We start from the raw sequence: 27,008 nt of genomic DNA on the forward strand, positions 1-27,008 counted from the left end.
AATCACAGATCTGATAGCGTTTAAGGCCAGCAGGGACCAATAGATCATCAATTCTGACCTCCTGTACACCACAGGCTGTTACATTGCCTCTAGTCACTCATGTATTGAGCCCAATAATAAGACATCCAATGCAAAAGCCCCTTCTCATATTGTGCAGCACCATCTATTCTCCTTGCAATATACAAAACTCTTTTTATTAAAAAATAATTAATTCCTTCTCAAATGATAGGACCTCTCCCCTCCCCCACATGGTATAGCCACATATTATAAAGTAATATTATTACATCTAAATGTGCCAACTGGGATCTAGCTCTCACTGTGACACACACACACACACACACACACTAAAAATCAGCCTTTGCTTCATAAAGCTTACACTCCAAACAGATAAGGCAGATAAAGGGTGCAAGAAAGAAAATTTAATTATCCCTATTTTACAGATGGGGAACTGAGGTATACAAAGATCAAGTGACATGCCTAAGGTCACACAGGAAGTCTGTGACAGAGATGGGACTTGAACCCCTTTCTTTTGAGTTCCAGATCAGTGGCTTAACTAGAAGATCACCTTCCTGAAAGCCAACAGATCGTTGAAATGTTATTCTTCACAGGACTGGCTGATTAAGGGGATTGATTAGCAATATGGAACCTTTAAACTGTAAGCCACTAGTACGAATCTGATTCTGGTCAGTAGCATCTAGATGCTATCAAGTGATGGCTATATGACTATTAAATTAAATTAATCACAGGCCTAATTTCCATTGTTAGTGGAAAGGTGCCATGTTCCTCCCCCCTCAAAAAAATCACAACAATCACTCAAGACTGCAGTTTCATAGACAATGTGCTAACTGGACAGAGATAATGAGTTACCCTAGGTTGCACCTCTAGGTCAGGGATGAAGCCTATCGCAGGGGAAGCATGGTGAAAACACAAGAACATAAGAATGGCATAACCGGGTCAGAGCCATGGTGCATCCAGCTCAGTATACTGTCTTCCAACAATAGCCAATGCCAGATACTTTACAGGGAATGAACACAACAAGGCCATTATCATGTGATCCATCCATTGTTCAGTTTCTGGCAGTCAGAGGCTTAGGGACACCCAGAGTATAGAACTGTGTCGCTGACCAACCTGGCTAATAGCCATTGATGGACCTGCCCTACATGGGCTTCTTTAATTTTTTTGAACCCTGTTATACTTTTGGCCTTCACAACATCCCCTGGCAATGAGCTACACAGATTGACCGTGCATTGTGAGAAAAGGACTTATGTTTCTTTTAAACCGATGGCTGCCTATTCATTCCATTGAGTTGCCCCTGGTTCGTCTGTTATGTGAAAAAGTAAACTCACTGTCTCCATATCATGCATAATTTTATAGACCTCTATCATATCCCCTGTCTGAACAGCCCCAGTTTTTTGAATCCTCATAGGAAAGCTGTTCCATACCCCTAATCATTTTTGTTGCCCTTCTCTGTACTTTTTCCAATTCTAAAATATCATTTTTGAGATGGGGTAACCAGAACTGCATGCAATATTCAAGATGTGGGCATAACATGGATTTATATAGTGGCATTATGATATTTTCTGTCTTATTTTCTATTCATTTCCTGATCATTCCTCACATTTTGTTAGCTTTTTTGACTGCTGTTAAATATTGAGCAGATGTTTCTGAGAACTATCCATGATGACTCCAAGATCTCTCTCTTGAGTGGTAACAGCTAGTTTAGACCCCATCATTTTGTATGTATAGTTTGGATTATGTTTTCCAATGTACTTTACTTTGCATTTATCAACACTGAATTCCATCTGCTATTTTGTTGCCCAGACACCCAGATTTGAGAAACCCCTTTATAACTCTTCCCAGTGAGCTTCAGACTTAACTATCCTGAGTAATTTTGTATCATCTGCAAACTTTGCCACCTCACCATTTACCCTTTTTCCCACATCATTTGTGAATATGTTGCACAGCACTGGTCCCCTAGAGATCCTTGGGGGACCCCACTATTTACCTCTTTCCACTGTGAAAACTGACCGTTTATTCCTACCCTTTATTTCCTATCTTTTAACCAGTTAATAATCCATGAGATGACCTATCCTCTTTTCCCATGGCTCCTTACTTTGCTTAAGAGCATTTGGTGAGGGACCTTGTCAAAGGCTTTCTGAAAATCCTAGTACAGTTTATCTACTGGATCACCCTTGTCCACATGTTTGTTAACCCCCTCAAAGGATTCTAACAGATTAGTGAGGCACGATTTCCCTTTACAAAAGCCAGGTTGATTCTTTTCCAACATATTGTGTTCATCTATGTATCTGATATTTCTGTTCTTGACTATAGTTCCAACTAATTTGCCTGTTACTGAAGTTGGGCTTACCAGCCTGTAAATTGCCAGGACCACCTCTACAGCCTTTTAAAAAAATCAGTGTTACATTAGCTATGCTGCAGTCATCTGGTACAGAGGCTGATTTAAGCTATACGTTACATATCACAGTTAGTAGTTCTGCAATTTCATATTTGAGTTCCTTCAGAACTCTTGGGTAAATACCATCTGGTCCTGGTGACTTATTACTGTTTAGTTTATCAAGCTGTTCCAAAACCTCCTCTACTGACACTTCAAATCTGGGACAGTTCCTCAGATCTGTCACCTAAAAAGAATGGCTCAGGTATGGGAAACTCCCCCTCATCCTCTGCAATGAAGACTCACACAAAGAATTCATTTAGCTGCTCTGCAATGGGCTTGTCTTCCTGGAGTGGTCCTTTAGCAACTCCATTGTCCAGTGGCAATTCATCATGCAGTTCTCCAGTCACCACAAACCCAACTATCTAATAACCAAATCCCCCATTACTATTACCACTCTCTTCCTAATAGCTGCCCCGCCAGGGGTATCCTCAAGTGCGAGAGGATACCACTACATCATCTGGAAGGAGCATTCCAACTATGGGATAATTTCCCTCCACTCCAGCTTGATGTTCTCCTTTCCTGAGACTTTCCTCCTCCTCCACGCCACTGAAGCTGTCAGACTGAGTGTGGGACTGCACTACTGTGTCCCGGAAAGTCTCGTCTACCTACCTCTGTCTCCAGACCCTGTACTTTTTGAATAATGAACCTCTGGCACGTATAAACAGACACTGCACTGGTCATTGGGATAAAGCCCAGGACCATCAGCGCCCAAAACAGAGCTTCTAGGACTTGACTTAAGAGACTTATTTAGCTGAAAGTACCAGATACTCTAGTCCCTCAGACTAGCCACTAGAATGACATGATCACATGTATAATGCCAGAGCATTGCACAAGCACTGCCCCTGTACATGATTTCCCTGTTCTGTGGATAGGAACTATAATTCTGTCTGCTGGACTATCAACACAGCACCATTAAAATGCACTGTAATGATTTTGAAAAATAGCACTTTTCACTAATGATTATTTACATATTAAAATTGCAGAGGAGAAATATGCGAATTTCTCTGTGGTCAACAAAAGAAACCAAGCAGAGAATCTTCAGAGCCAAAGGTGCATATCAAACCATACAGATATGTGCTGGGCAAATGAGAAAGCCATCCCTACTGCAAACCACATACCTTCCACTGTCAGCGTGGCTTTGGTTTCTGCATTTCCTGCTCGGCACTTGTATGTGCCGGAATCTTCAGGTGTCAGTTTCAGAATTTTGAGTTCTGCTGTGTGCTTCTCCCACTTGGGTTTGTATTTTTCAGAGGGCTCAATGAGGGTGTGTCCCTTGAACCACTCTACAACCTTTGGAGAAGGCCTAAAATCACAGGACAGGACAACTGAATGGCGTTCTAAGGCAGTCTTATCCTCCAGCTTTCTGGTAATCTGCACGTTAATATCTGTAAAAGAGGGTTGTGAAGGAGGAACAGGTAAGAACAATTTGAAAATAGAGGTGCAATTTTATCTGTAATCAACGGCAGTTAATACAAGGACCACTCTGAATTTCTGTTAGAGGTTTGACTTGCCAAGGGGCCACGGGTAGCAGAATTTACACCAGGAATTTCTGCTGATATGATTCCCCAAGGGATTGTTGAATATTTACCACCAAATGCAGAGCCAAATTTCGAAAGTTTTGATGCGTTGTTTATTACTCAGCAAAATTCTTACTGAGGATTTTGTCTAAATAAGGGCTGAGTGGGGACTTCAGGATTTAGCCCAGGGTATTTAGCATATGGAAAAATTAAGTTCAAAAGACTGGGAACTTTTTCTCAGCTAGAATCTACAAAAATGTTGCTGGTCTCACCAAGCTTATCCAAATTATATTCAGCACTTATGGCACACAACACATTTCATTTTCAAAGCACTTTACAATCATCATCATCAACTTAATCTGAACAAAGAAAAGGAGTACTTGTGGCACCTTAGAGACTAACCAATTTATTTGAGCATGAGCTTTCGTGAGCTACAGCTCACTTCATTGGATGCATACCGTGGAAACTGCAGCAGACTTTATATACACACAGAGAATATGAAACAATACCTCCTCCCACCCCACTGTCCTGCTGGTAATAGCTTATCTAAAGTGATCATCAAGGTGGGCCATGTCCAGCACAAATCCAGGCTGTCTCACCCCCCCCCACCCCCATACACACACACAAACTCACTCTCCTGCTGGTAATAGCTCATCCAAAGTGACCACTCTCCCTACAATGTGCATGGTAATCAAGGTGGGCCATGTCCAGCACAAATCCAGGCTCTCTCACCCCCCACCCCCATACACACACACAAACTCACTCTCCTGCTGGTAATAGCAGGAGAGTGAGTTTGTGTGTGTGTGTGTGTGTGTCCCTGGGAGGGAAAAAAAGGGGGGGGGGCGAGAAAGCCTTTCTACTGAAACTTTTCCTTTCTAGAAATGGGCCTGGAAACCTGCAAGAGGCTTTACTGGAAGGTTTCAGCCTTTTTCTGTGCTTGGGTGAGTAAAACCACATTGGGAGCAGCCTCTCTTAGTATTTCTTTATTTCTGACCCTGACCCAAAGCAGGAAGTATAGAGGGTATAGACTACCAGAAGCTGAGAGTGGAAGACAGGGTTGGCTCACTCCATAGTGGCCCTGTTCTGTACAGTTCTCCCGAACTTCTGGTATGGGCCACTGTAGGAGACAGGATACTGGGCAAGCTGGTCCATGGTATGAATCAGTATGTCAGCTTTTATGTTCTTATGGGATCTTACTGTGACTGTCCTGGTTTTACATTCATAGATTTTAAGGCCAGAGGTTCCCTTGCGATCATCTAATCTGACCTCCTGGGTAACACAGACAATATAATTTCACTCACTGATTCCTACATTAAACCTAATAACTTGTCTTTTAGAAAGACATATCTTTTAGAAAGACATCTCAGTTTAAAGACTCCAAACGATGGAGACTATACAGAAAACAGTTGCAAATTAGGCTGAAATTATTTTTGGGTGCGTGGGAGAAGGTTCTGAAGGAGTCTGGGCCATGCTCTAATTAATTCTCACATCCAGGGCACATCAAATTACCTCTTACAAGCAGGTTTGCTGTGGATTTTGATTTGCCAATTGCAAACTGAATGGTGCCTGTCATGTCAGAATTGGTCTTCCACAGAATCAGCCGATGGATGGTGCCTTCTTGCTCTATAGAAACGTTTCTACCAGTCTGTAAGACCTCTCCACCCAGAGACCATTTGGGAGGCTTCACTGATGGAATGGAGATCTCACATTCAAACTTGGCTTCTGTGGGCTCTGTCACATCCACATCACTTAACTGCTTTACAATATTAATGGATTGCTCTGGGATGGGGGTGGAAAGCAAGAAGAGGAATATATTAGACCAGCGGTTCTAAGTTCTCAAAACTTTAGCAACCCTTAGGATCCTCCCTTCCCCAAGCACGCCCTGTCCCCACTCCCTCCCAGCATCTCCTGTACACTGGGGAACAGCTGTTCCGTGGTGTGCAGGAGGCACTGGGGAGGGGGGGGAATTTATCAGTGGGGCCAGAGGCCCCGCACATGATTCCACCCCCTCCCTCAAATGCACCCCATTCCTGCTCCTCCCACTCCCTCCTAGTGCCTCCTGCACACCGCTGAACAGCTGTTCCCTGGCACGCAGGAGGCAACGGGAGGGAGGGGGAAGAGTTGAGGAAGGAAAGGGGAAGAGTTGATCAGCGGGGCCTGCGGACCCCCTAGAGTATCCTCGCAGACCCCAGTTTGAGAAACACTGTGTTAGGCCATGCATTTAGGAATAGACTTTTTCATATTAATTATAATACTTCATGCCCAGAGAGGTCAACAAAGTTAACAAACATTAGTGAATTAAGCCCCACAGAACTCCTGTCAGGTAGGTAAATATTATTGGTTCCTTTTTATATATGGCAAAACATGCAACTGGTGAATGGTCAGACAGCGAGCCTGGGACAAAGGCCAGAATCCAGGTCTCCTGACTTGCAGTCGTATTCCTTAACCACAAGACCATCCTTTCTGTTCTGTTATCAGAAACCAAGAAATATAAACCGAAATAGAAGGTTCAGAGAATTAAACCTTCCCAGTGATGGGAAACACATCGGGCATCCAGTTGAAATCCCACTGCAAAACTAGCCTATTGTAGGGAATAATTCTTTCTCCACTCTAATTGGAAAGGTCTCCAGAATGGGGATTCTAACACTTCCCTTGGGAGGACAGATCACAAGTTCATATTCCTGGATGCGCCTGCCCCCCATAGCCTAGGGGCTGCAGAAATAAAAAAATGATCAAATGCTAATTAAGTTACATGTGTAGATTAAATTTCAAATACTTTCTGGAACTATCCACTCTCCTTCCAACAAGTTGAAAGAAAATAGTCCAGTACCTTCAACATAGAAATGAGCACAGCTTGTGTCATCAGTAGCATCACATGTGTAAACGTCCTCATCCTGAAACTCGGCGTCGTTGATGATGAGTTTCCTATAGACACTGTCACTCACCAGCTCATATTTCTGGCTGGGAAGAATCTCAACGTTCTTCTTATACCATTTAACTTTGGCAGTAGGACGAGACACCTGACATTCCAGGACACCCCGGTGCTTCTCAATAGCAATCTTATCCCGCAGAGGCTTCACAAATTTTACAGGCAGTTCTAAGGAGGAGGAATAAAAAACAAATTGTGTGGTTGTAGTGGATGGTGCCAGATGAAGCTCATTAGTAACATTTCCTTCATTATCATCATCAATTATTTGGAAATGATTGGATGACCTGCAGCCGGTTTACTTCCGAACCGCACCAAGCACAAATCTGTACATGCTCATGCCCCATACTCTCCATTTCCTCACCCTCGTGTCCCACCCCAATATTAAGTAGCAGGAACTATTGCCACCCGTTGAGGGTGAGGATCCCCGATGGACCAGTCTGTATTCCACCTTGGTCCCATGGCCCACCGGGGATATTAGTTGGCGGCTCATTCATGGCATCATGAGCATGGGCGTGTATCCGGCACGGTTCACCCCTATCCCAGATGCCTGTTCCTTTTGCGGCATTAGGGAGGTCCTGGCACATGCTTATCTTGAGTGTGCCAGGTTGTACCTCCTCTTCTGGCTCCTCCTGAAGCCTATTTTTACGGTTCTGGCTGCACTTCTCCCCTCACCTTCTTATCTACGCACATCCCATGGTCCCTCAAAGTCGCAAGACCTCCTCATCAACCTCCTAGCAATGGCCAAAGTGGTCCACTATAACACTAGGGAGAGGATGTTGACCGAGGGGGCACTATGCAACTGTTGGAGCCTATTTCCATTCCTCTCTCCATTCACATAGCTGGGCAGAGTTCCTCTGGGCGGCGTCCGCTGGCTCCCTTGACACATTCAAGGAGCAGTGGGTGGTGTCCAGGGTTCTCTGCTCAGTGTCCCTTTCAGGTTGCCTACTTTTGACCCTTTGACCTTCACACCTGTCCTTGTTTTGGGTTTTGTTGTCCCCCGTATTTATCTGAGTCCTGGACCCAGTGGCTTGTCCCCTTGCGCCCACCCACTTCCCGGAACCCAATAGGACCACCCTCTTGCAGCTGCCCAGTCTGACACATTGTCACACAACTTAAGTGTAAAGTAGCAAGGGACAGTGCTCACAAGGCAGAAATGGGGATGCCTTCTTGAAAGAAAACATTTCCCTCCAAAATCTACACATGGCCCTTTTTGTCTAAAAAAGGAATAAAAAAAACTGTCCGTATCGAGAGGAAGACTTGTATGTTATTTAGCAAAGGTAAATACCCAGCAAGGAGGCTGATTCTTGGTACAGGGAAACCCAGACAGTGGTGTTCCATTTTTTCCTGTTCATTTCAATGTAGCGAGGCTGGGATTTTCAGAAGTGCTAAGCAGCAGCTTCGCACTGTTCCCACTGAAGTCAGTGGGAGCTGGTTAATTTATTACAAAAAACTGTTTTAATAATGCTGTCATTACTGTTAGACTTACCTTTAACTCTAAGTTGCGCTCGAGATTCTGCCTTTTCTGCTACAAATTTGATCTCTGCAGCATCTTCCACATGGACACTTTTGTAAACTAATGCATAGGTTTTTCCTGTGAATAAAAATACAACCATACACAAGCCGCTGTGAGCAGATGGTTTTATCTTCCGAGGTTAAATGCTGCTGGTATAAGCAGCCACTATTCCATTAGCTCTAACAGACCAATAGCCACTTTTGATAGTGGTGAATCTGACCCCCAAGTCACAGTAAGTGCACGTTCCTGTAGTGGTTAGAAAAGTAAAACTGACTCCCTGTAGGACTGTAATGGCTCCCCCATTCTGAGTTTCCATCTGGAATATGGATAGGCAGACTCAGGTACATTATCACACACTCTAACTCCAACCCAAATCCTTGTGCCTTCGAGGGACTGAACTGTACTTAGAATTATTTAATAGTAGGGATGGTTGAACTCATCTGGAGTCTCTCTCTCTCTCCCACACACACACACACACACACATCCACACATTTTCCCTTTTTCTGTCTCAAGAAAACTGAAAGCCCCTCTTGCATAAGTGATAGGCACCCTTGCTGGAGAAAACTGGACACAGCTGCTTCCAGAGTCAATCAATGCGAGGTAACGGCTCACTCCCTCAAGGAACCAAGTGCATTGCTCCTGCCTTGGAGTGCCATGAAGGCAAGTGATCCATACTCACATCCCCCTTCATGTTGCCACTACACTGCAATGCTGCTCCTCTTCCCACTTTTCTCTGCCACAGACTCATTAACAATACAGCGTGCAACACCCTACTTTTGCACCCTACCTTCTTGACGCATCTTAATGTTTTCTCCAGCCCTCAGCTTGGTGTCATTTTTGTACCACTGGGTTTGGACTTCATCATGTGAAATCTCACAGGTGAAAGATGCACTCGCCTTTTCATTCACTTCCACATCTTCCAGGGGCTTTATGATCTTGATATCTCGGGCTATGGGATCACAGAGACATGTTTATATTTGATTCCTCCATAGCTTTATGAAGTTGGTTTATTTTTCACATAATCCACACTTGCCCACCTTTCTCTGTACAAATCCTTCCATAGCATATTAGACACATTTTACTCTTTTAAGTGTCTGTGGAATTACCAATGACTTCATACTAGTAGCTGTGCATTCCTAGGGCAAAACTGTGCATATAATAGGATAAAATTTGGTGCGAAAGCAAATTTGGCCAGTTAAGTATGATTCATCTGAAGCCTTTTCCAATCTGCCCTGGCCACTGAGAATTCCTCAGAGTGTTTTATTTTAAAGACACCATAATAGCTGGGTTTCTATCAGCCACCTCAATCTATTCCCCTCTCAGAAACAACAGCTGGAAAGTTCACATTATCATAGGTAATTTGTCATGATTAATACTCTCAGGAGGAGCCTAGGATTCATCTGCCAAGAAAACATAATCAACTAAGTGTCAAGCTTTAAGATGGTTCTCCTTGATGGTCAGGGTTAAGTCAAGCATTAATTGAGCAAGCTGAGGAAACTTATACCATGCGACAATGGGTGCCTTAACCAGTCACTTGCTAAATACACAGGCCCTGCTCCTGGTTGGCCTGCAGCTGTTTTGTACTGCTAGCATAAAGCAGCCCTGAACATGGCATAGCCAACTATGGGATGATCCAACTCAGTATGGGGGTGATGGGGAATCCTCCAGCATTGCAGAGCCAGTGTAACAGCTCATTCACCACCCCCTTTCTGCAGCTACTGCAAGGGGTTTGGTCCAGTAAAAGTGGGCATGGACAAGGCTTCCCTGAACCCCGGCAATCCACAGCCCTCAGGACAGCCCCCGTGGGCCAATGGCAGCCAATACAAGTTAGAGCAACCTAAGTTATGCCAGGGGACTGGACTGACACACAGCAAGTCCCAGCACTGGGACAGAGCACTGGCAGCTCTCCGGCTCTGTCTCTGCACTGTCCTCTTTGTGCCTGGCCACAGCCAAGGATCAATGGCACAGCCTCTGTTTGTGTTTCACAACCACAATAAAAAACATAATTTCCACTTAGAGAGGTTACAGTCATTGGAACTTTGCAGCCCAAATTCAGCCCTGAGGCCTAGTTTGAAAGTCAGCTGTGCAGGCTTTACAACCACAGGTGTTACTGTAACTTCATGACGTCACGTCTGTGTTACGGTCTACTGAAATCAGAATGAGGTCTCTTCTGTAAGCACCTGCACAAGTCCATTGACATGAGTGGAGTTGCAACCATTTACACCAGCTCTGAATCTAGACTGGTCTATTTTATTGGAGCCTTTCACTACCCAAAGGGAAGCACCTCATACAGCCTGCATTAATCTCAGAATTGCCTGTGACTATATTTCTATCCTTATATGTAAATGAACCAGCCTCCAAAGAGCAACAAATCCAAAGTGCTAACTCAAGAAGAAAGGGTGAGTTTAACGAAGGGCAGGAACGGGACATTGTCTAAAAACATTTCTGCAACTTGACCTGGAGTGGCTGCCAAATGGCAGCATAGAACAGGAAACAAAAAAGGGCGGTTATGTTATATTTTAATATGACTGATTATAGCCCAGACCGCTACTCAACGCAGTTCCAAAACCTCCTTCAGCACTGCTAAGACCTGAAACTTCAGAGGAAGATGAGAAATTCTATCAGTATACAGCAGTGGTGCACTGCTGTACACAGAGGACAAAATCTGGTCTTGACATCTATGGCAGTAAGCTAAACTAATGAAGCATCAGAGGGGTAGCCGTGTTAGTCTGGATCTGTAAAAGTGGCAAAGAGTCCTGTGGAACCTTATAGACTAACAAACGTATTGGAACATAAGCTTTTATGGGTGACATGCATCCGACGAAGTGGGTATTCACCCATGAAAGCTTATGCTCCAGTACGTCTGTTAGTCTATAAGGTGCCACAGGACTCTTTGCTGCTAATGAAGCATGAGATTTTATTTTCCCATTTTAGCATTTGTAGCTTAAAGTGGAACAAATACTGGGACCCCAGCTTAGTTTTATCCACTCCTGACTCTGGCAAACTCTCATTGACTCAATGGTAGAGTCTAAACTAAAACTTGGGAGTTCTAACCATTTGACCATGATTGTCTACCAAGCAGTACTGTACCTCGTCTCTTGCCAATCATTTGTCATAATTTGTTGGTTATTATACAAATCGATAAACAAAGTTTAAAAGAATAAGGAAAATGATAAATTGCCATGAGCCCTGGAAAAAAAAGTTGGCATTTACTTGCAAAAGTACCTACAGAAGAGAAAACCGAACGAGGCGGAATTCTGAACTCTAGGCAACTTATTAGCAGACGAGAAACACAGAAATCACCTAGGAAATACACCTCCAAAGCAGGGGACCTTTCCTCTATCTATCAAACATACCGTGGACAATAAGGGTAGCGGAACTCTTGTCGTCAGCTGCATCGCATACATAGGTTCCTTGGTCGTCATAGTCACACTTGTGAATAATGAGGCTTCTCTTAATCTCCTGGGAAATAATTGCCATTTTTTTACTTGGCCGGAGCTCAGATCCATTCTAGAAGGAAAAAACCAAAACAAGATAGTCACTTATTACCGTTATATAAGCCTTGATTCAGCGCAGCATTCACACGTGCCTAACTTTATACACATGCTTATGTCTCGCTTACGTCAATGGGACTTACCGTACGTGTGTGAAGTTAAGCACGTGTGTGAATGCATCACCAAATAGGGATGGACTTAAGCATGTACTTAAAACTGTGAGGAACTGGAACCGTAGTGTACTCATCCAAGGGCCTCAAAGATCTTCACAAACAGTAAATAATTAAGCCTCACAGCACCACTCTGAGACTTGTCACTATTGTCCCCATTTTACAAAGGGATGAACTGAGGCCCAGGAGAGGCTATCTAACATGCCCAGGAGTGCAAATAGAACCCAGGAGTCCTGGAACCCAGTCTTGTATTGTAACAATTTGACAACATGCCTCATAGTTAAATGAGTCAGGAGACTGGACCAATAGTCATCAACAAGCCTTACCTAAAAGCAACAAAAATCTGGAAGTTTACTGTAAATTCCAGAAAAGTTGAAATTTGGGACTACCTCCATGAAAACACCCTTAAAGACCTGGTAAATAAATATTCTAGGCAGAGGTAAGGTAGACTGTACGAGCTAATGGACACAAAGAAAACTGGGGAGTTTTGATTAATATTGGATAACCAGAGCTGCATAACAGCCCATATCCATCTCCTTTTGAAGTTAATGGAAAGGTGCCCACTGACTTCAGGAGAAGTTAGATCAGGCCCTAAAAGAGAAATGAAGATGTTATTGTCTGCTAAGTTTTGTACCTTAAACCACTTGACCTCCGCATTAGGCCTGGAGAGCTCACACTCGAATGTCACCTTATCCTTCTCAGGAGCTTTGATGTCAACCAAAGGCTTGCTTATTTTCACAGGCAACTCTGCCAAAAAGAAAATACAGTAAGAAGAGGATTGGGTTTGGTAGGAGTACAAGACTCAGAGAATAATCAGTAAATAGATTACATCTTAAGTGATTACTATATCTTGTAAGCAAAAAAGAAAATGAAAAATTTGTTTTGCATATTCTGCCATTGGCTCACAGCCCATATTTAATTTATTCAGTACATAATGTCATTATTATTAATTATTATTTGTTCCTGGTAGCAGACAGAATGTGCTAAGCACTGTATAAATAAAAAGGCAGACAAAGACCCTGCCATGACATTCAGATACAGACACATCAGAACATACACAGTTTTAACGACAGCATATACATTATCTATATAAAGAGCTAAAGACAGTCATAAATTACCCTACATGTATACCATTATAGTTACTGGTAGGCAACAGAGAAAAGGCAGGTCTTTGGGAGGGATTTGAATAAAGGAAAGACCAGCTCAAGAAGGGAGTTCTATGCACAATAAGGGAAAGGATTGCCTTCACTTGGTACCTTAGACAGCACCAAGCAAATTGTCAGTACTTAATAACAGATAATAATCAATCATAAATAATAATAGGTGGGGATGTGTGAAAGGGTATATTTATGTCAGTTTTCTCTGCTGTTTTCTTGTGCATCTCAACAGTAAATACAGAAGCGAGGTATGAACTCCACAGTATGAGCTGCAGAATATTGACATGCACGGCTCTGAAAACCTCAGGCATTAACAACTAATCAAAGACATGCCCAGATGAACTGCGTCATTGGCAGTCAACCTATGGCATGCACTGTCTGTTCTACAGGAACACATCCCAAGTGGAGTTCCAAACTGCAGGGTTATATACCTGTTACTATAAGCCTCCCTGAAGAATGGATGCCTTCTGCCTTGAAGGAGATGAGTCCTGAGTCTTCTAGCTTCAGGGATGAAAGTGTCAGTGAATGTTTCTTCCCCAGGACGCTCATGTGGCAGTTCTCCCCTGGTTTCAGTTTCAGGCCATCCTTCATCCAGCTTCCTTCCACATCCTCATGAGACAGCTCCAGCTCGAAGGTGACAGTCCCCTTTTCACGGGCTTCCAGCGACTGCAGGCCTTTCACCAGTTTGATCTGCCTCACTGAAAAACAAACGATATTGAAGGGTTGGAGACATTGCATTGGGAAGCAAAGATAACTCTCCACCCATTCACTTGGAGTAAATGTAACAGATCAGTCACTTCAAACGAACAAACAAAAGTGAATCAAACCACTCACAGATACTGGCCAGTACCAGATGCTCTAGAGAAGGTAATTTTTGTTATTTATTGGTAGTGCTTAGAAGCCTCTGTCATGGACCAGGACCCCACTGGGCGAGGCACTGTACAAACACAGAACAAGGAAACAGTTCCTAACCTGAAGAGTTTACAAGCCATATACAAATGAGAAACAACAGGTAGGTACACCAGACAGATGTGGGAGTGCAAGGAACAAGGAATCAGTACTGATCAGCATTCCAAAAAGGATAAACTATGAGGCAAAAATAGCAGGTAAAGAAAGAAGTGAAAAATTTGAATAACAAAGTCTCTCAGTACACAGTACAGTGCCTAGGACATGCACTTGAACCAGCCTCGCTTGAGGGGAGTTTTACTTACCCTGAATGCACAGCGCCAACAGCCCATCAACTAGAAAGATCAATTTAGTATTTAAAACTGAATCACCCTTAAAAATGGATTAAAATAACAGAAAAAAAATTAGGATATTTAACTTCAGTAAAACCATGAAACACACACAAAACTTTAAACTCCACAAGGCTGAATTGGGAATAGTCCAGCCTTCTTATGTATCTTCAGAAGAGATGAACCCAAGCCACAAAGTTCAGATATGGATCCAGATATCCAAGCATTGCCAGGAGTTCACATGGGTGCTCAGTTCCATGGTTGTGACTTGGGCCCGACTCTTACTCTCAGGTGTCCACTGTCTTCTTCAAGACGCAAAACCCTCCAGCCATTGATGTACTCCTCCCCATAGACTCCAGAGCAACTGCGGAACTGCTCCATGGAGCCGCTTCTGAAACTACGCCTAAGTAGTTCTATGTGGCCACAACCCCTTCTGCCTCAGGAATAAAGCCAAAGAATCCATACAATGATGGATCCTTTGGCTCTTCCTACTGTGTATTGCTGCCCTGTTCCTCCACACAGCAGGGGATGTGCAGTACCCACAACAAATCTCTAAATCTTACTCAATCTCTGTCCAATGGAACTGCACTGGTTCCTCTGCCAAGGCATCTTTTCCACGGCCACTGAGGCAGAGACAAGATTTGTCCCCCGGGACATTCTTTGCACATGCCCCACGAGGGGAGAAGAGACATTTTCCCAGGAGTTTGCACTGTTGCTTCCCTCTCTCGGACACAGATTCTGAAGTCCATTCTCTCTAAGGCTGCATTAGTCCTTGGCTCTTCATCTAAGTTTACAGCCATTCCCTCCCTGCTCTGTGGTGTCTTATTCTTTAAGCTGAAAGATGTTTCCAAAGAATCCGGTGTGCCTGCTGCTGTGATGACCTTTCCTCTGGTTCAACAGATACTTCAGCATTTTGAACAGGGAATGTGCTGAAGTTGCTGGGGATGAGCTAGAGGGGAAGGGATTAGCAAAAAAACACTAACTCAAGAAACGGAGCAAGTTCTCAGCAGACGCCCTCCAGCCATATAGTACAGATAGGCCTGGGACAAATTTCTTCTTTTGCAAACATCCTCCCCCATGAGGGCAGCTGGGGAAAAGCCTTTAAAGGGTTTCCTTTAAAAGAAAATATTACAGGCTGGAATTATGTCAAGAGATCTGCAATCTTCCCTCTCAATATTAATATTCTAGTCACTGCTCTCACACTGCTTTCACAATGGTATAACTCAATTGACTTTACGGTGACACCTCTGCATTTGCACTAGTGTAAATGAAAGCAGGATCAGGCCAAATGGTATCAGTGCAGATCAAGATTTTTAAAAATGGCTTCCTAAAATCAAGCTTCTTAGCCCAGTGCAAAGTATCTAAATAAGTGCCCCAATTTTCAAGACTACTGAGCACTTAAACTGACTACTGAGCACTGTTAGGTGTGAACTGGGCAAACAATTTTTGGCTGAAAAAAAAATGTGGCCAAAAAATGCAGAATCAGGGACTAGGTAATTGCCATGCTTATACCTAAGAGCCCAGAAGTCAGAGATCTCACCTGGGTTGTGGGAAACTGAGGTTCAAAACCCTGCTCTGGCGCAAGGACTTGAACCCAGTTCTCCCACAATCCAGTTGAGTGCTCCAACCACTGGGCAAAATTGGATATAAAGGGTGGTGGAGTGGTAACCACCAGCAGCAGCAGCTTCTCATAGATCCAGCCCTTCATTCCCTCTGCTGTTGCTAAAATGTTCACAATGAAAAATTTTGTTCAACCCAAAATTAAATTTTTCTGATTTCCTGAAAGTATCAAAAAAGTTGGTTTCTCTTCTACCCAAATCAAATCAGTCAGTCATTCTCACAGCTCTATCCAGCACTTTTAAAAATCAGGACATTTATTTAGCTACCTGAATATGGATTTAGGAGCATAACTTTAGGCCTCTACTTTTTAAAATCTTGGCTCTGGTGTAAAACCAGCGTGATATCAGAATTAGGCTTATAATCTTTGCATTGTGACGTGTATGACTCTTATAAACATTGCATACCGTATAGCTGAGATTTCCTTAAAATGGACACCTTTCCCTATGCCTTCTTATAAATAAAGCATGGCTGATCATATGCAAAGAGAATCCCCTTGGTTTTCCTCTGTAAAGTCACAGTTTGTTTCAGATCACCTTGTACATTTTAAATCTCATTGTGCATTCAGTTCCAGCACTCACTAATCTGTAACCATTAACATCCCTATTTAGAGCTATCTCATGTAGAGAAGCTAAGAATAACTTTGTTAGTCTCTAAGGTACCACAAGTCCTCCTTTTCTTTTTGCGGATACAGACTAACAGGCTTGCTACTCTGAAATAAGTGATGAAAATGCAGCTAGATATATGGGAAGCACAAGGGCGGGGAGGTGAGGGGGGATCATCCGGCACAGAAATCACCTCTTGTCTTCAGAACGGGAAGTTAAAAAAAGAGAGACATGAAATTAGCCTTGCACAGTACAAAGCATGCAAAACCCTAAGGAGTAAAACCCTTTTTGCAGCCATTAAAAGTAGCCAAGTCATTACAATATAAGTAGTGATCGGGATGCCAGGGCTCTTTTGTTTTTAACAATTGGCCATGATAACTAGCCAGTGTCTAGAAAAGAAGTAACAGAAGCCTGAGCTTCAGAACAGTGGAAGTGACAAACAGACTTGTTGGAAGGAATGCTGAATGTTTCCTATAAAGTATAAAGTGTTTTCAGGCACATTGTGTGAAAGATGAGAGAGGAGCAGACTGTATTGTGTTCCACTGCATTCTACCTCTCTGTATAATATTGTGTTATATTTTAAATTTACTATGGGCATGGAGCTAGCCAAACAGTCTAGTACAATTAAGACAGAAGGCTGGGGATTTCTGTACATAACTTCTTGAGTTATAGCTAAGTTCCACAGTACAGGTTTTCTAAGTGTCATAGAATCATAGAATAACAGGGTTGGGAGGGACCTCAGGAGGTCATCTAGTCCAACCCCCTGCTCAAAGCAGGACCAATCCCCAATTTTTGCCCCATATCCCTAAATGGCCCCCTCAAGGATTGAACTCACAACCCTGGGTTTAGCAGGCCAAAGCTCAAACCACTGAGCTATCCCTCCCCCAAATGTGTCATAAACACTGATTTTACATTATAAATATTAAAGGGACACTCGGGTTAAAGGTTGCTTAGTTTTAAAAAGTTACTAATAATGTTTACAAAATAGATTTTAAATTGTTACTAACAATGCTTGAGATTATTTTAATTGAAACAATTTTTAAATACCTAATTTACTGCCTACTATTTATATAAATTCCGGCTCTAATTTAAATGTGAATTTACTTTGTCCATATTCTCACTGTTTTTGTGGGGGGTTTTCCCCATGAGCATGCAAGTAATCTAAGTATATTAGCACAAATGTTCATGGAACATGAAGGTTAAGTTTAACCTTACAAGTGTTCATGGAAAGTGTTCATGAATTTCCAAATATTCTGTGCTTATTTATAACTTGTATTATTAGAGTGCCTATACAACCGAACTTAGATCCGGGCCACGTTGTGCTACACTGTACATACACATGGCAAGAAACAATTGCTATCTCTAACAGATCACAATCTGTTTAGACAAGGCAAGGGTTATTATCCTCATTTTACAGATGGGGAACTGAGGCAAATGAGATTAGATAATTTGTGTAGGCTCACACACAGGAAGTCTATGGTAGAATCAAACACAGACTCTCCTAAATCCTAGTCCAGTATTGTAAATACAAGACCATCCTTTCCCTTGCATTTGTGCTGAAAACCTAATTGCAAAGAGTAATGTTCATCCAGTCAAAAACAGTGTAATGTCATGTGATTGATGTGAACAACCCCAACTAACACAGAAAATTCAAACTTGGAATACCGTGTACCAAATATTTTTTGCATGTCTACTGTCTGAATCTCTTACACTGTACATCCCCTTAATGAATAGGTGGGTTGAAGATTAATCTTCAAAGTTAACAAAATACAAAATTTCAAATTAAAAAATCCTTCTTTTAATAATGAATAAATTTGAGGCATCACTATTTGCTTGCAGATGTACTAAAAGCAGGAAAACGAGCCAAATTCATTGTGATGCATTCACGCAACTCTATTTATGTGGTTTATAAATTTATAGCAGCTTGAGCAATGAACATGCTAATCAGTTTCACTTTTAGTTAAGGTTATTTCACATACAAGTTGTCCTGTATTATTCCAAAGTTACAACGCATGGGTTGCAAGCACTGATTTAGTTGGGGATTAGGTCCTGCTTTGAGCAGGAGGTTGGACTAGATGACCTCCTGAGGTCCCTTCCAACCCTGATATTCTATGATTCATGATATGTTTATGTGGCTTTGAAGAACTGTTTCTGCTGGAATTTATTGTTTAAGTCATGGGAACATTTCTGTTGGTCTGAGGTTTTGTAAAACACATTTTTACAAAAGCCAAATTTTGAGCCAAGTTTGATTTGACAATGTTTCCCTTTCCAACGTATTCTCAATAAAAAAAGATACTGGTCCAGGGGACTAAAGTGATGCTAAACTCTCAAAGCCTGTAAAACTCAATATACTCCTGGTAATATATCAAAAGCTGCTCCAAAGAAGGATGCCTTCTATTGTATCTAACTGCCTTCTCCGACAGCTTGAATTGTAAAGGTTAAACTACTGAAAAAAGTCAGCTTCTGAAAAAAGATATATGGTACTTGCAGAAAAAACAGGTACTGCATACATTTTGTTCTTTATCATTCTACCACTGCATGGACCCACTAAATATCCCTGCCCTCTAACTGCCTGGTTGGTACTTTTTATCTTCCTCACCACAGCCAGAGTCTGCTGTTTCCCAGGGCTAACCAGTTTGGTGTCGGTTGGATGAGCAGCTGCCACCAGAGCTGATAACTCTCCTGTATCTGGATATTAAAACAGTGGCTCTTGCCAGAGGACAGCAAGGAAGACTCTGAAGAGGAAGAAACTATAGAAACAGTGTGTGAAAGAGATTACACAGACCTGGCTTTTTCTTTTCTTTTTTTTTTTTAAATACATTTGGGCATCAGTTTCTGATACCTTTGATTGCTAATCTGGTCTTAAATGCATGCAAACAATACCAAACAGCATGCGCGCACTAGTGTTGGTATACAAAACAATTGGTGTGCAATAGAAATATGTTTGTATAAACCAAGGAAGTTATAATATGGATTAAAGTGAGGGAGAGTAGAGGGGGTGGGTGACATGGGAAAAGACAAATTTGGAGTTGTAGGCCAGAGGGGTGCTATGCAGAATTACAATGGGGTGAAATCCTGACCCCAAGAATGTCAATGGCAATTTTAGCATTGACTTAATGTGGCCAAGATTTCACCCCTAATAATTAAATCTGATTCAGTGTATAAAGGGGAACCTGTGGAGAGATCCAAAGAGGAGGGGATTGGTGATGTGGCCACGGTACAACAAACAAAGCTTTGTATCAAACAGAGAGCTATATCAAAGAACCTGTTAGTGAAGATTCTGCTTGTGGTATGTACAAAGCTATAAAATAAAAATTAAAATGGAGGCCCCAGTTTGTATAAGGACCTTTATGTGACCCAAGGACCTCTGGATGGCAATTGGCCATCTCTAAGGAAAGCCTGTGTCACAGTGGTCATCATCATTATTGCAAAACATGTATGGCTGTTGTGTAAGGAGTTATGTATATATACTGAAAATTATGCTCTTAAGGTCTGTGACTAGGGGCTGGTCACGAGAAAGGTGAAAAGCGAGTTTTCTTTCTGGTAAGAAATATTTATCTGTCTGTCTGTTTACATTAAATTAAGTATTGTATGGTTCACAATGGGTATCCATTTACATTCTGAGCCTGCTAATGAACAATTGTGAAATCTTCTAAGAAAGGAAATATACAGGAAGACGTGAAACAGCAGGGCAGAGCCCTGTTTACAAATAAGGACAATGAACTTTTGGGGGGCATAACAAAGGGGTACAGAGGTATAACCTCATTCCTTCCACCTGCGAGGACAAGCCACCAATGGGCTTGGAAATGCTGGGGAAAGGACATGGGTAAGCTATCTTGTAGGGGATAGGGGAATGCACTGAGTCAGCAGTGTGCCCTTGTTGAGTCAGCAGTGTGCCCTTGTTGAGTCAGCAGTGTGCCCTTGTTGCCAAGAAGGCCAATGGCATTTTGGGATGTATAAGTAGGGGCATAGCGAGCAGATCGAGGGATGTGATCGTTCCCCTCTATTCGACATTGGTGAGGCCTCATCTGGAGTACTGTGTCCAGTTTTGGGCCCCACACTACAAGAAGGATGTGGATAAATTGGAGAGAGTCCAGTGAAGGGCAACAAAAATGATTAGGGGACTGGAACACATGAGTTATGAGGAGAGGCTGAGGGAGCTGGGATTGTTTAGCCTGCAGAAGAGAAGAATGAGGGGGGATTTGATAGCTGCTTTCAACTACCTGAAAGGGGGTTCCAAAGAGGATGGCTCTAGACTGTTCTCAATGGTAGCAGATGACAGAATGAGGAGTAATGGTCTCAAGTTGCAGTGGGGGAGGTTTAGATTGGATATTAGGAAAAACTTTTTCACTAAGAGGGTGGTGAAACACTGGAATGCGTTACCTAGGGAGGTGGTAGAATCTCCTTCCTTAGAGGTTTTTAAGGTCAGGCTTGACAAAGCCCTGGCTGGGATGATTTAACTGGGAATTGGTCCTGCTTCGAGCAGGGGGTTGGACTAGATGACCTTCTGGGGTCCCTTCCAACCCTGATATTCTATGATTCTATGAATGCCTTGCTAATTAAATTTAGGACCCAGAAAGTGTGTTATGATTTTGTTTTATATGTAACCATTTGTTTCCAATATTCTGACTTTCTCTCGCTAGAATCCATGTTCTTTGTTCTTATAGTTTTCACTACACATCTTTGTGTGTTGTGTGTTAAGTCAAGTGGTCCCCTTGAGTTGAATCTCACAGACTGGTGTGTACTACTCCTTTGGGAATAGCAGGTCTAAGAGTTGTGTGTCCATTGGAACAGGGGCTGGACGCTGCAGGGGGTCGCTCAGAGGTCTCAGAGGTTGGAGTGTGTCTATCGCTAACCTGTATAGAGAAAGAGCAAGGCCCGCAGAAGCCTGGCAGGCAGTGCTTGTGTTGCCAGAGGCTGGCGGTTTCAGGGCAGCCACAGCAGGCACAGAGAAGACCTGCTCATGCTAAGGGCTGGTCTTAGCTAGGTGCCTCACAACCCTGGGTACCCCTGGGAAGCATCACACTTTATAACTTTGGGATCTATCCTAGCTAAAGCTGCTCTAAGGCCAGACACCTTACGGATGTTTCACAGCAGCTGCTTTGCTTTTGATCCATGTCCATTTGCAACCTCTAAACTCTGGGTCTGAACAAACCCAAAATCTCCACAAGACTGAACGTCACCTGGCTTTCCACTGAAATAACTGAAATCACAAATTTCACAGGATTTCACTGCAAAGCCATAAACTGGCCTGGGTTTGTTCAAAACTGGCCTGGGTTTGTTCAAAACTCACCGCAAGGTTTTCAATCTTTCCACAGAGATCACCTGAGTTTTGAATTTTAACAAAATGCAAAGCCAGGTGAGTGTCACATGGTTTCTGGTCCTGGTAAGAATATTTCTCACTGCTGAACTCTTATCCCTTTGGATGCTATGGATTTCCTGTATACACACTAGATACAGACATGAGCCAGAACACCATATCCAAGTTCAGCAGAACTCGCCAAGTTCATGTGCGGGTCTGAACCATTACTTAAGGGCTCAGCCTCTCTAACATATCTCTCCATCTGTTAGATATTCAAAAGGTGCCTAAATATCATGCATTATTTATATAGCACCCCAACTGCTAACGGTGCTTTACAGACATATAACTAGACAGATCCTAGCCCTGAAGCACATACACCCTAAATGAAGATATGGCATTACAATGAAGACAAAGGGAATGCGGGGAAGGAGGCTGAATTACAGAGGTTACAGACTGAAGAGCGTTAGTTTATTTGAACACTCAAACACTTGTTGGTAGAAGATTTGTTATTTTAACGTTACTTGCATTTCAAGAGCTGTGTTGTGGGGGGTACTGTAAGGAAGAGAGGTGGAATATGGAATGGTGGGAAGAGGAATGATTTCACATGAGCAAACGCATGGGGCAAAAGACAGAATGAAAAGGTGTGAGGGAATTTGAGGGGAGAAGGGACAAGCTCAGAGGTGTAATGGTGAACAGGGGGAGTGAAGCCAATAGACACGGGACTGTGGTAGATGGAAACAATAGAAGGGGGAGGTCAGAGCAAACAACCAGTCAGCCCCTGTGATAGCTCCAGGGCTCACGTTCTCCCACACAGTCATTTGACTGGCAGCATGCTAAGCGGAAAGACCCGCATTTCCCAAACCAGCCTCCTAACATTGGCTACAGCACAGGTGGTCATTCAGCATCAGCTTACTTTGCACATTCAGCTTGGCCTGGGTCTTATCTTCGAGAGTCTCACAGCAATAGAAGCCCCGGTCGGCAAAGGTGATGTTCTTAATCATCAAGCTGTGTTTCGGCCCCTCGGCCTTGATCTCAACGTTGTCACTGGACTGCAGCACGATGCTGTTCCTCATCCATTTCACCTCCATGGAAGGCTTGCTCAGCTCTACCTCCAGGGTCACCGTGTCCCTCTCCTCAACCGTTTTGGGCTCCAGTTTCTTCTTGAACGTCACCGGCGCCTCTGGAAAATGAGAGGAGACAAGAGTAAAAGTTGAGTGACTCCAGAAAACTGGCTCTAAAGTAAGATTAAAACGGTGGCTTCTGAGGAAATCAAAGCTGGGGAAAATCCACATGAACAGAAGCAGCATCTCCAGCACTGCAACATTCTGGGCACTATTCTAACATGTGGAACACATGCCTTTTGCATCCCCATGGCCAAGTCAGAAAGTTAGTAGAAGGAACGTACAAAACAACACATCCCACAGTGTGGATGACAGTCAGTCAAAGGGACCTAACTCCCTCACCTCGGACTGTGAGGGTGGCTTTGCTTTCCACACCCTCTGCATTGGCTGAGATTTCTGCTGCATCCTCCAGAGTCAGGTCAACGATGGTGAGGCTGTGGTTGGTGTCCTTCTGAGAGATCACGTGTTTCTTACTGGCTTCAATTTTGACACTGTTTCTGTGCCATGTAACTGCAGCATCGCTGGGGGAGACGGTGCATTTGAATGTGGCCTCTTTTCCTTCTTCAGACACCACGTTGTGAAGGCCTGTAGTGAACTTCACCACTCTAGGAGCTGACAGAGAAGAAGGAGACATTTTAGAAGCACATGCATGAGAATCCCCCATACTGTGAGCACCTCCAGAGGGCAGACTGGCTTAGCAATATTGTCAATGGCATGGATCCAAATGGCTTTGCCATGGATATTTCATTGTGTGACAGTGTGCTCATGGTAACATAGTCACATTACATCTCACTGTCCAACTTTTAAATAGGGAGGTGCCATCTCTATGATAGGAGCACGCGTGTAAGGGAAAATCCTGGGTCTAGATTCAGGATCCTTAACCCCAACCTTACATGCAATATCAGGGCCAACAAGTCCATGGCCTATCTAACATGAGACCTCCAACTCAGTTTGTCTCAAAGTCACAACAACATTCTTTGCAAAGAGAACCTTCACCACTTTTGCAGGAAGGTAGCAGAGTTCCGCCCTTCACTGTATATGAAATCAATTGAAAACAGAGCATCCAAATGCAGAATCTGAACAACCTCTTAAACTGCCATAGTTCAAATTGGGTCCTAGGAGGAGACTTTTTAAGGCTCACATATAATTTGGACTTTAAAGTGGACATGGTAAGGTAACAAACTGTGGCTTCACATATACTAATACCAAGGTTGCCCGCAGGGATTGCCCCTGGGACTTTCACCACCAAAATCACAGGGCTCTGCCACGTGAGAGAAAAGAGAAACTTGGTTAACTCTGCATAAGCAGCAAGTTATATCGCTGTGGCTTCATCCAGTAGAGGGTGATACAATCAACCCATACTAAGCCCACATATTACTTTAGCAGGACACTGCACTAGCTCTTATTGTTGCTGCTAGTTAAATTTATAGAGTTGTATCATTGTTTAAATATTATTTAAATATCATTTCTAGGGATCTTCTACCTACAACATACATTGCATTTCTCTCTTTCAGAATGGCAGTCATGCTGTCTATTCATTAACCTCAAGATGGTAGCTCTTATTTTCCCAGCTATAACATACATTTCTTCATGCTAGCGACAATGTCCCCTGCCCTCTTAACACAGGCAGAGTTTTTTTAATGCAGCTCTTTAGCACTGTAATGGAAGGAGAGGGGAGCAGAATGTCACAAGTAATGTCATGGATCTGGCAAGGTACCTTTGGGGGTGACCTGAATGCTGCTTTTGTCATCCCGGGATTCACAGGAGTACTCTCCCTTGTCTTCGGCCCGGAGTCCCTTTATGGTCAGGGTCCGCTTGACACCATCCTCGCTAATCTGGAAGCGCTTGCTGGGTTTGATCTCAACTCCGTACTTGTACCACAGCACATCCCCCTTGGCCTGGCTCAGCTCACAGGTCAGAGAGATGGTCCCTCCGATCTCGGCACTCACCGCTTCTAATTTCTTTGCAAACTTCACAGGGATTTCTGAGAGTCATTGGAAGGGAAAGAATGAAAGCAGAGCAGATCAGAAGATTGTTTTCTTATCCCCCACCTCCTTTTTTTTTTTTAATAGGAGCGTTTTTGGATCAGAGGAAGGAGGGAAATTCAAGAGATTGTCAGCAATAGAAACGACGTCACAAATTCTGACTCGGTAATAATAATAACAACATTTCATCTCCCGTCTCAAAACACGACATGAACATGAGTAAGACACAAAAAAACCCATTTTACACCGGTGGACACTAAGATTACAAAGCAGGTGAGTGACTTGCCCAGGGTCACACACCACAGTAGGTCAGGCATAGAGCCCAGGTCTCCTAACGGCTGATCCAATGCTCCTATGGGCTGACTGCCTATCCTGAGAGAGTGGGAACGGACACACAGCCGAAAGCATATTTATCAAGCGACAAATCCATCAGATTCTTACAGACCATTGAGTTGGCAGCTTAGAGTGAACCCTTTAAAGTAAAATAAAATACAAAAGAAATCTTAGACCCCTTTTAATTCTGGAAGGACAGGTGTCAGAATGATGCCTTAAAATGCCTGGTTTGGGGATTGTCCTCTCCTTTTTCCTTTTTGTTCTCCCTTCCACCTGATAAACCAAACTTACCTGCTGAGCTATCACATCACGTGTCTCCTTGACAGGGGGATGTTGGCATAGACTCCCTACCATCATTGCTTTGGGGTAGGAGATGATACAGCCTTTGTTCTGTGGCCCCAGGATGTGAAATTCACCCTCCACTCCCAGGTATCTCTCTCCACAATCTCTCTCACCTCTTTGACATCTATCTATCCAAGGCCCGTATATCGCCCCCATTACGTGGGTGCCTCACCCTCTTTAATATATTTACCCTCACAACTCACCTGTGAGGTTGGGAAGTAAAGTGGATGGCCCTCAATAGCAACCTTGATATTAACAACTTCCAGTTCATAGCAATATTGTGCTGGGAATCCATCCTGTCCCATCGACTTTAATTTTCATGGGATTGGATATTGGCAACGATGTGCCGCTTACTGAGAACTTTTTCTAGAAGCGAGACCCCCTGCCTCAGGCAGGTTTGCGGGGTGTAGCCAGGGGACGAAGCGCTAGGATGGGCCATCCCTGGATGGCCCCACCAATCTGCTTGCAGCCCGTGCTTGGCATGTTCCAGTGCTTCCTTCCCTGGCTGCAGCCCCGCAATCCTGCCTTCTGCTTATTGGCAATAGCCAGACCATAGCTACGTTTTGCTGGCAGCTGAGGGGTTGCTAATGAGTAGAATCTCAAGTAAACGGGGAAGTGAAGTACAGAGAGACTAAGTGACTTGCCCAAAACCATTGTTAGAGGTTAAAGTAAAGGGGTGGCCAGGGGAGCAGCAGCTGCCCTCCTCTCCCCAGCCTGGGTAAGCAGAGCTCTCCCCAGAGCTCCCCAGCTACAAATCATTCCCATAACTCAGCCCTGCGAGGTAGATGGGAGAATCCATTTGTTTCTGAGCCCGCGCAACTCCACCACTCTAGGCTAGACTGTCATCTTCTACAGTCTGCCTTGATAAAGGGACACAGAGAGCAGCCCAACCCCAGAGACACGGCAAGGGCCAAACTGTGTCTCAGAGCCACGTTTCTGTCCCTGCTTTCTCCATGGGGAATTAAGCTATCCCCTACACCCTTCTCCTTGCACAATTTATGCCCACCTCCAAGCTGGCCCGCACCCCACCCAACTGTGAACGCATTGGAATAGTGCTCTCCCCCCGTACAGCTACCTGTAATATGGATAGCAAGCCCCGAGGAATAGGGGGCACCTTATGACTCCCTTCCCCCGACACGAGCATGCAATATGGGCCAAGAACTAGCCCGGTGGGAGTAGGAAGCATCTTGCTTTGCTCTGTGTGGACATTTAGGGAAATGGATCCGCTGGACC

At 43.6% G+C, this 27,008-nt stretch overlaps 1 protein-coding gene across 1 annotated transcript in view; it reads right to left on the bottom strand.

The window, feature by feature from the left end:
* OBSCN (obscurin, cytoskeletal calmodulin and titin-interacting RhoGEF) overlaps positions 1–27,008 on the bottom strand; it is a 291,841-nt gene that overhangs the window by 195,318 nt on the left and 69,515 nt on the right. The window contains exons 19-28 of the mRNA XM_078851342.1: positions 24,833–25,099; positions 23,458–23,727; positions 22,908–23,174; positions 13,667–13,933; positions 12,713–12,825; positions 11,771–11,924; positions 8,388–8,492; positions 6,803–7,069; positions 5,482–5,751; positions 3,574–3,840 (exon numbers count right to left, since the gene is read on the bottom strand). Of these exons, the coding sequence (XP_078707468.1) occupies positions 3,574–3,840; positions 5,482–5,751; positions 6,803–7,069; positions 8,388–8,492; positions 11,771–11,924; positions 12,713–12,825; positions 13,667–13,933; positions 22,908–23,174; positions 23,458–23,727; positions 24,833–25,099 (2,247 nt within the window). The remainder of the gene's footprint in view (positions 1–3,573; positions 3,841–5,481; positions 5,752–6,802; positions 7,070–8,387; positions 8,493–11,770; positions 11,925–12,712; positions 12,826–13,666; positions 13,934–22,907; positions 23,175–23,457; positions 23,728–24,832; positions 25,100–27,008) is intronic.

The sequence above is a fragment of the Lepidochelys kempii genome, chromosome 2, assembly GCF_965140285.1.
Source record: "Lepidochelys kempii isolate rLepKem1 chromosome 2, rLepKem1.hap1, whole genome shotgun sequence".
NCBI classification, from domain to species: domain Eukaryota; kingdom Metazoa; phylum Chordata; order Testudines; family Cheloniidae; genus Lepidochelys; species Lepidochelys kempii.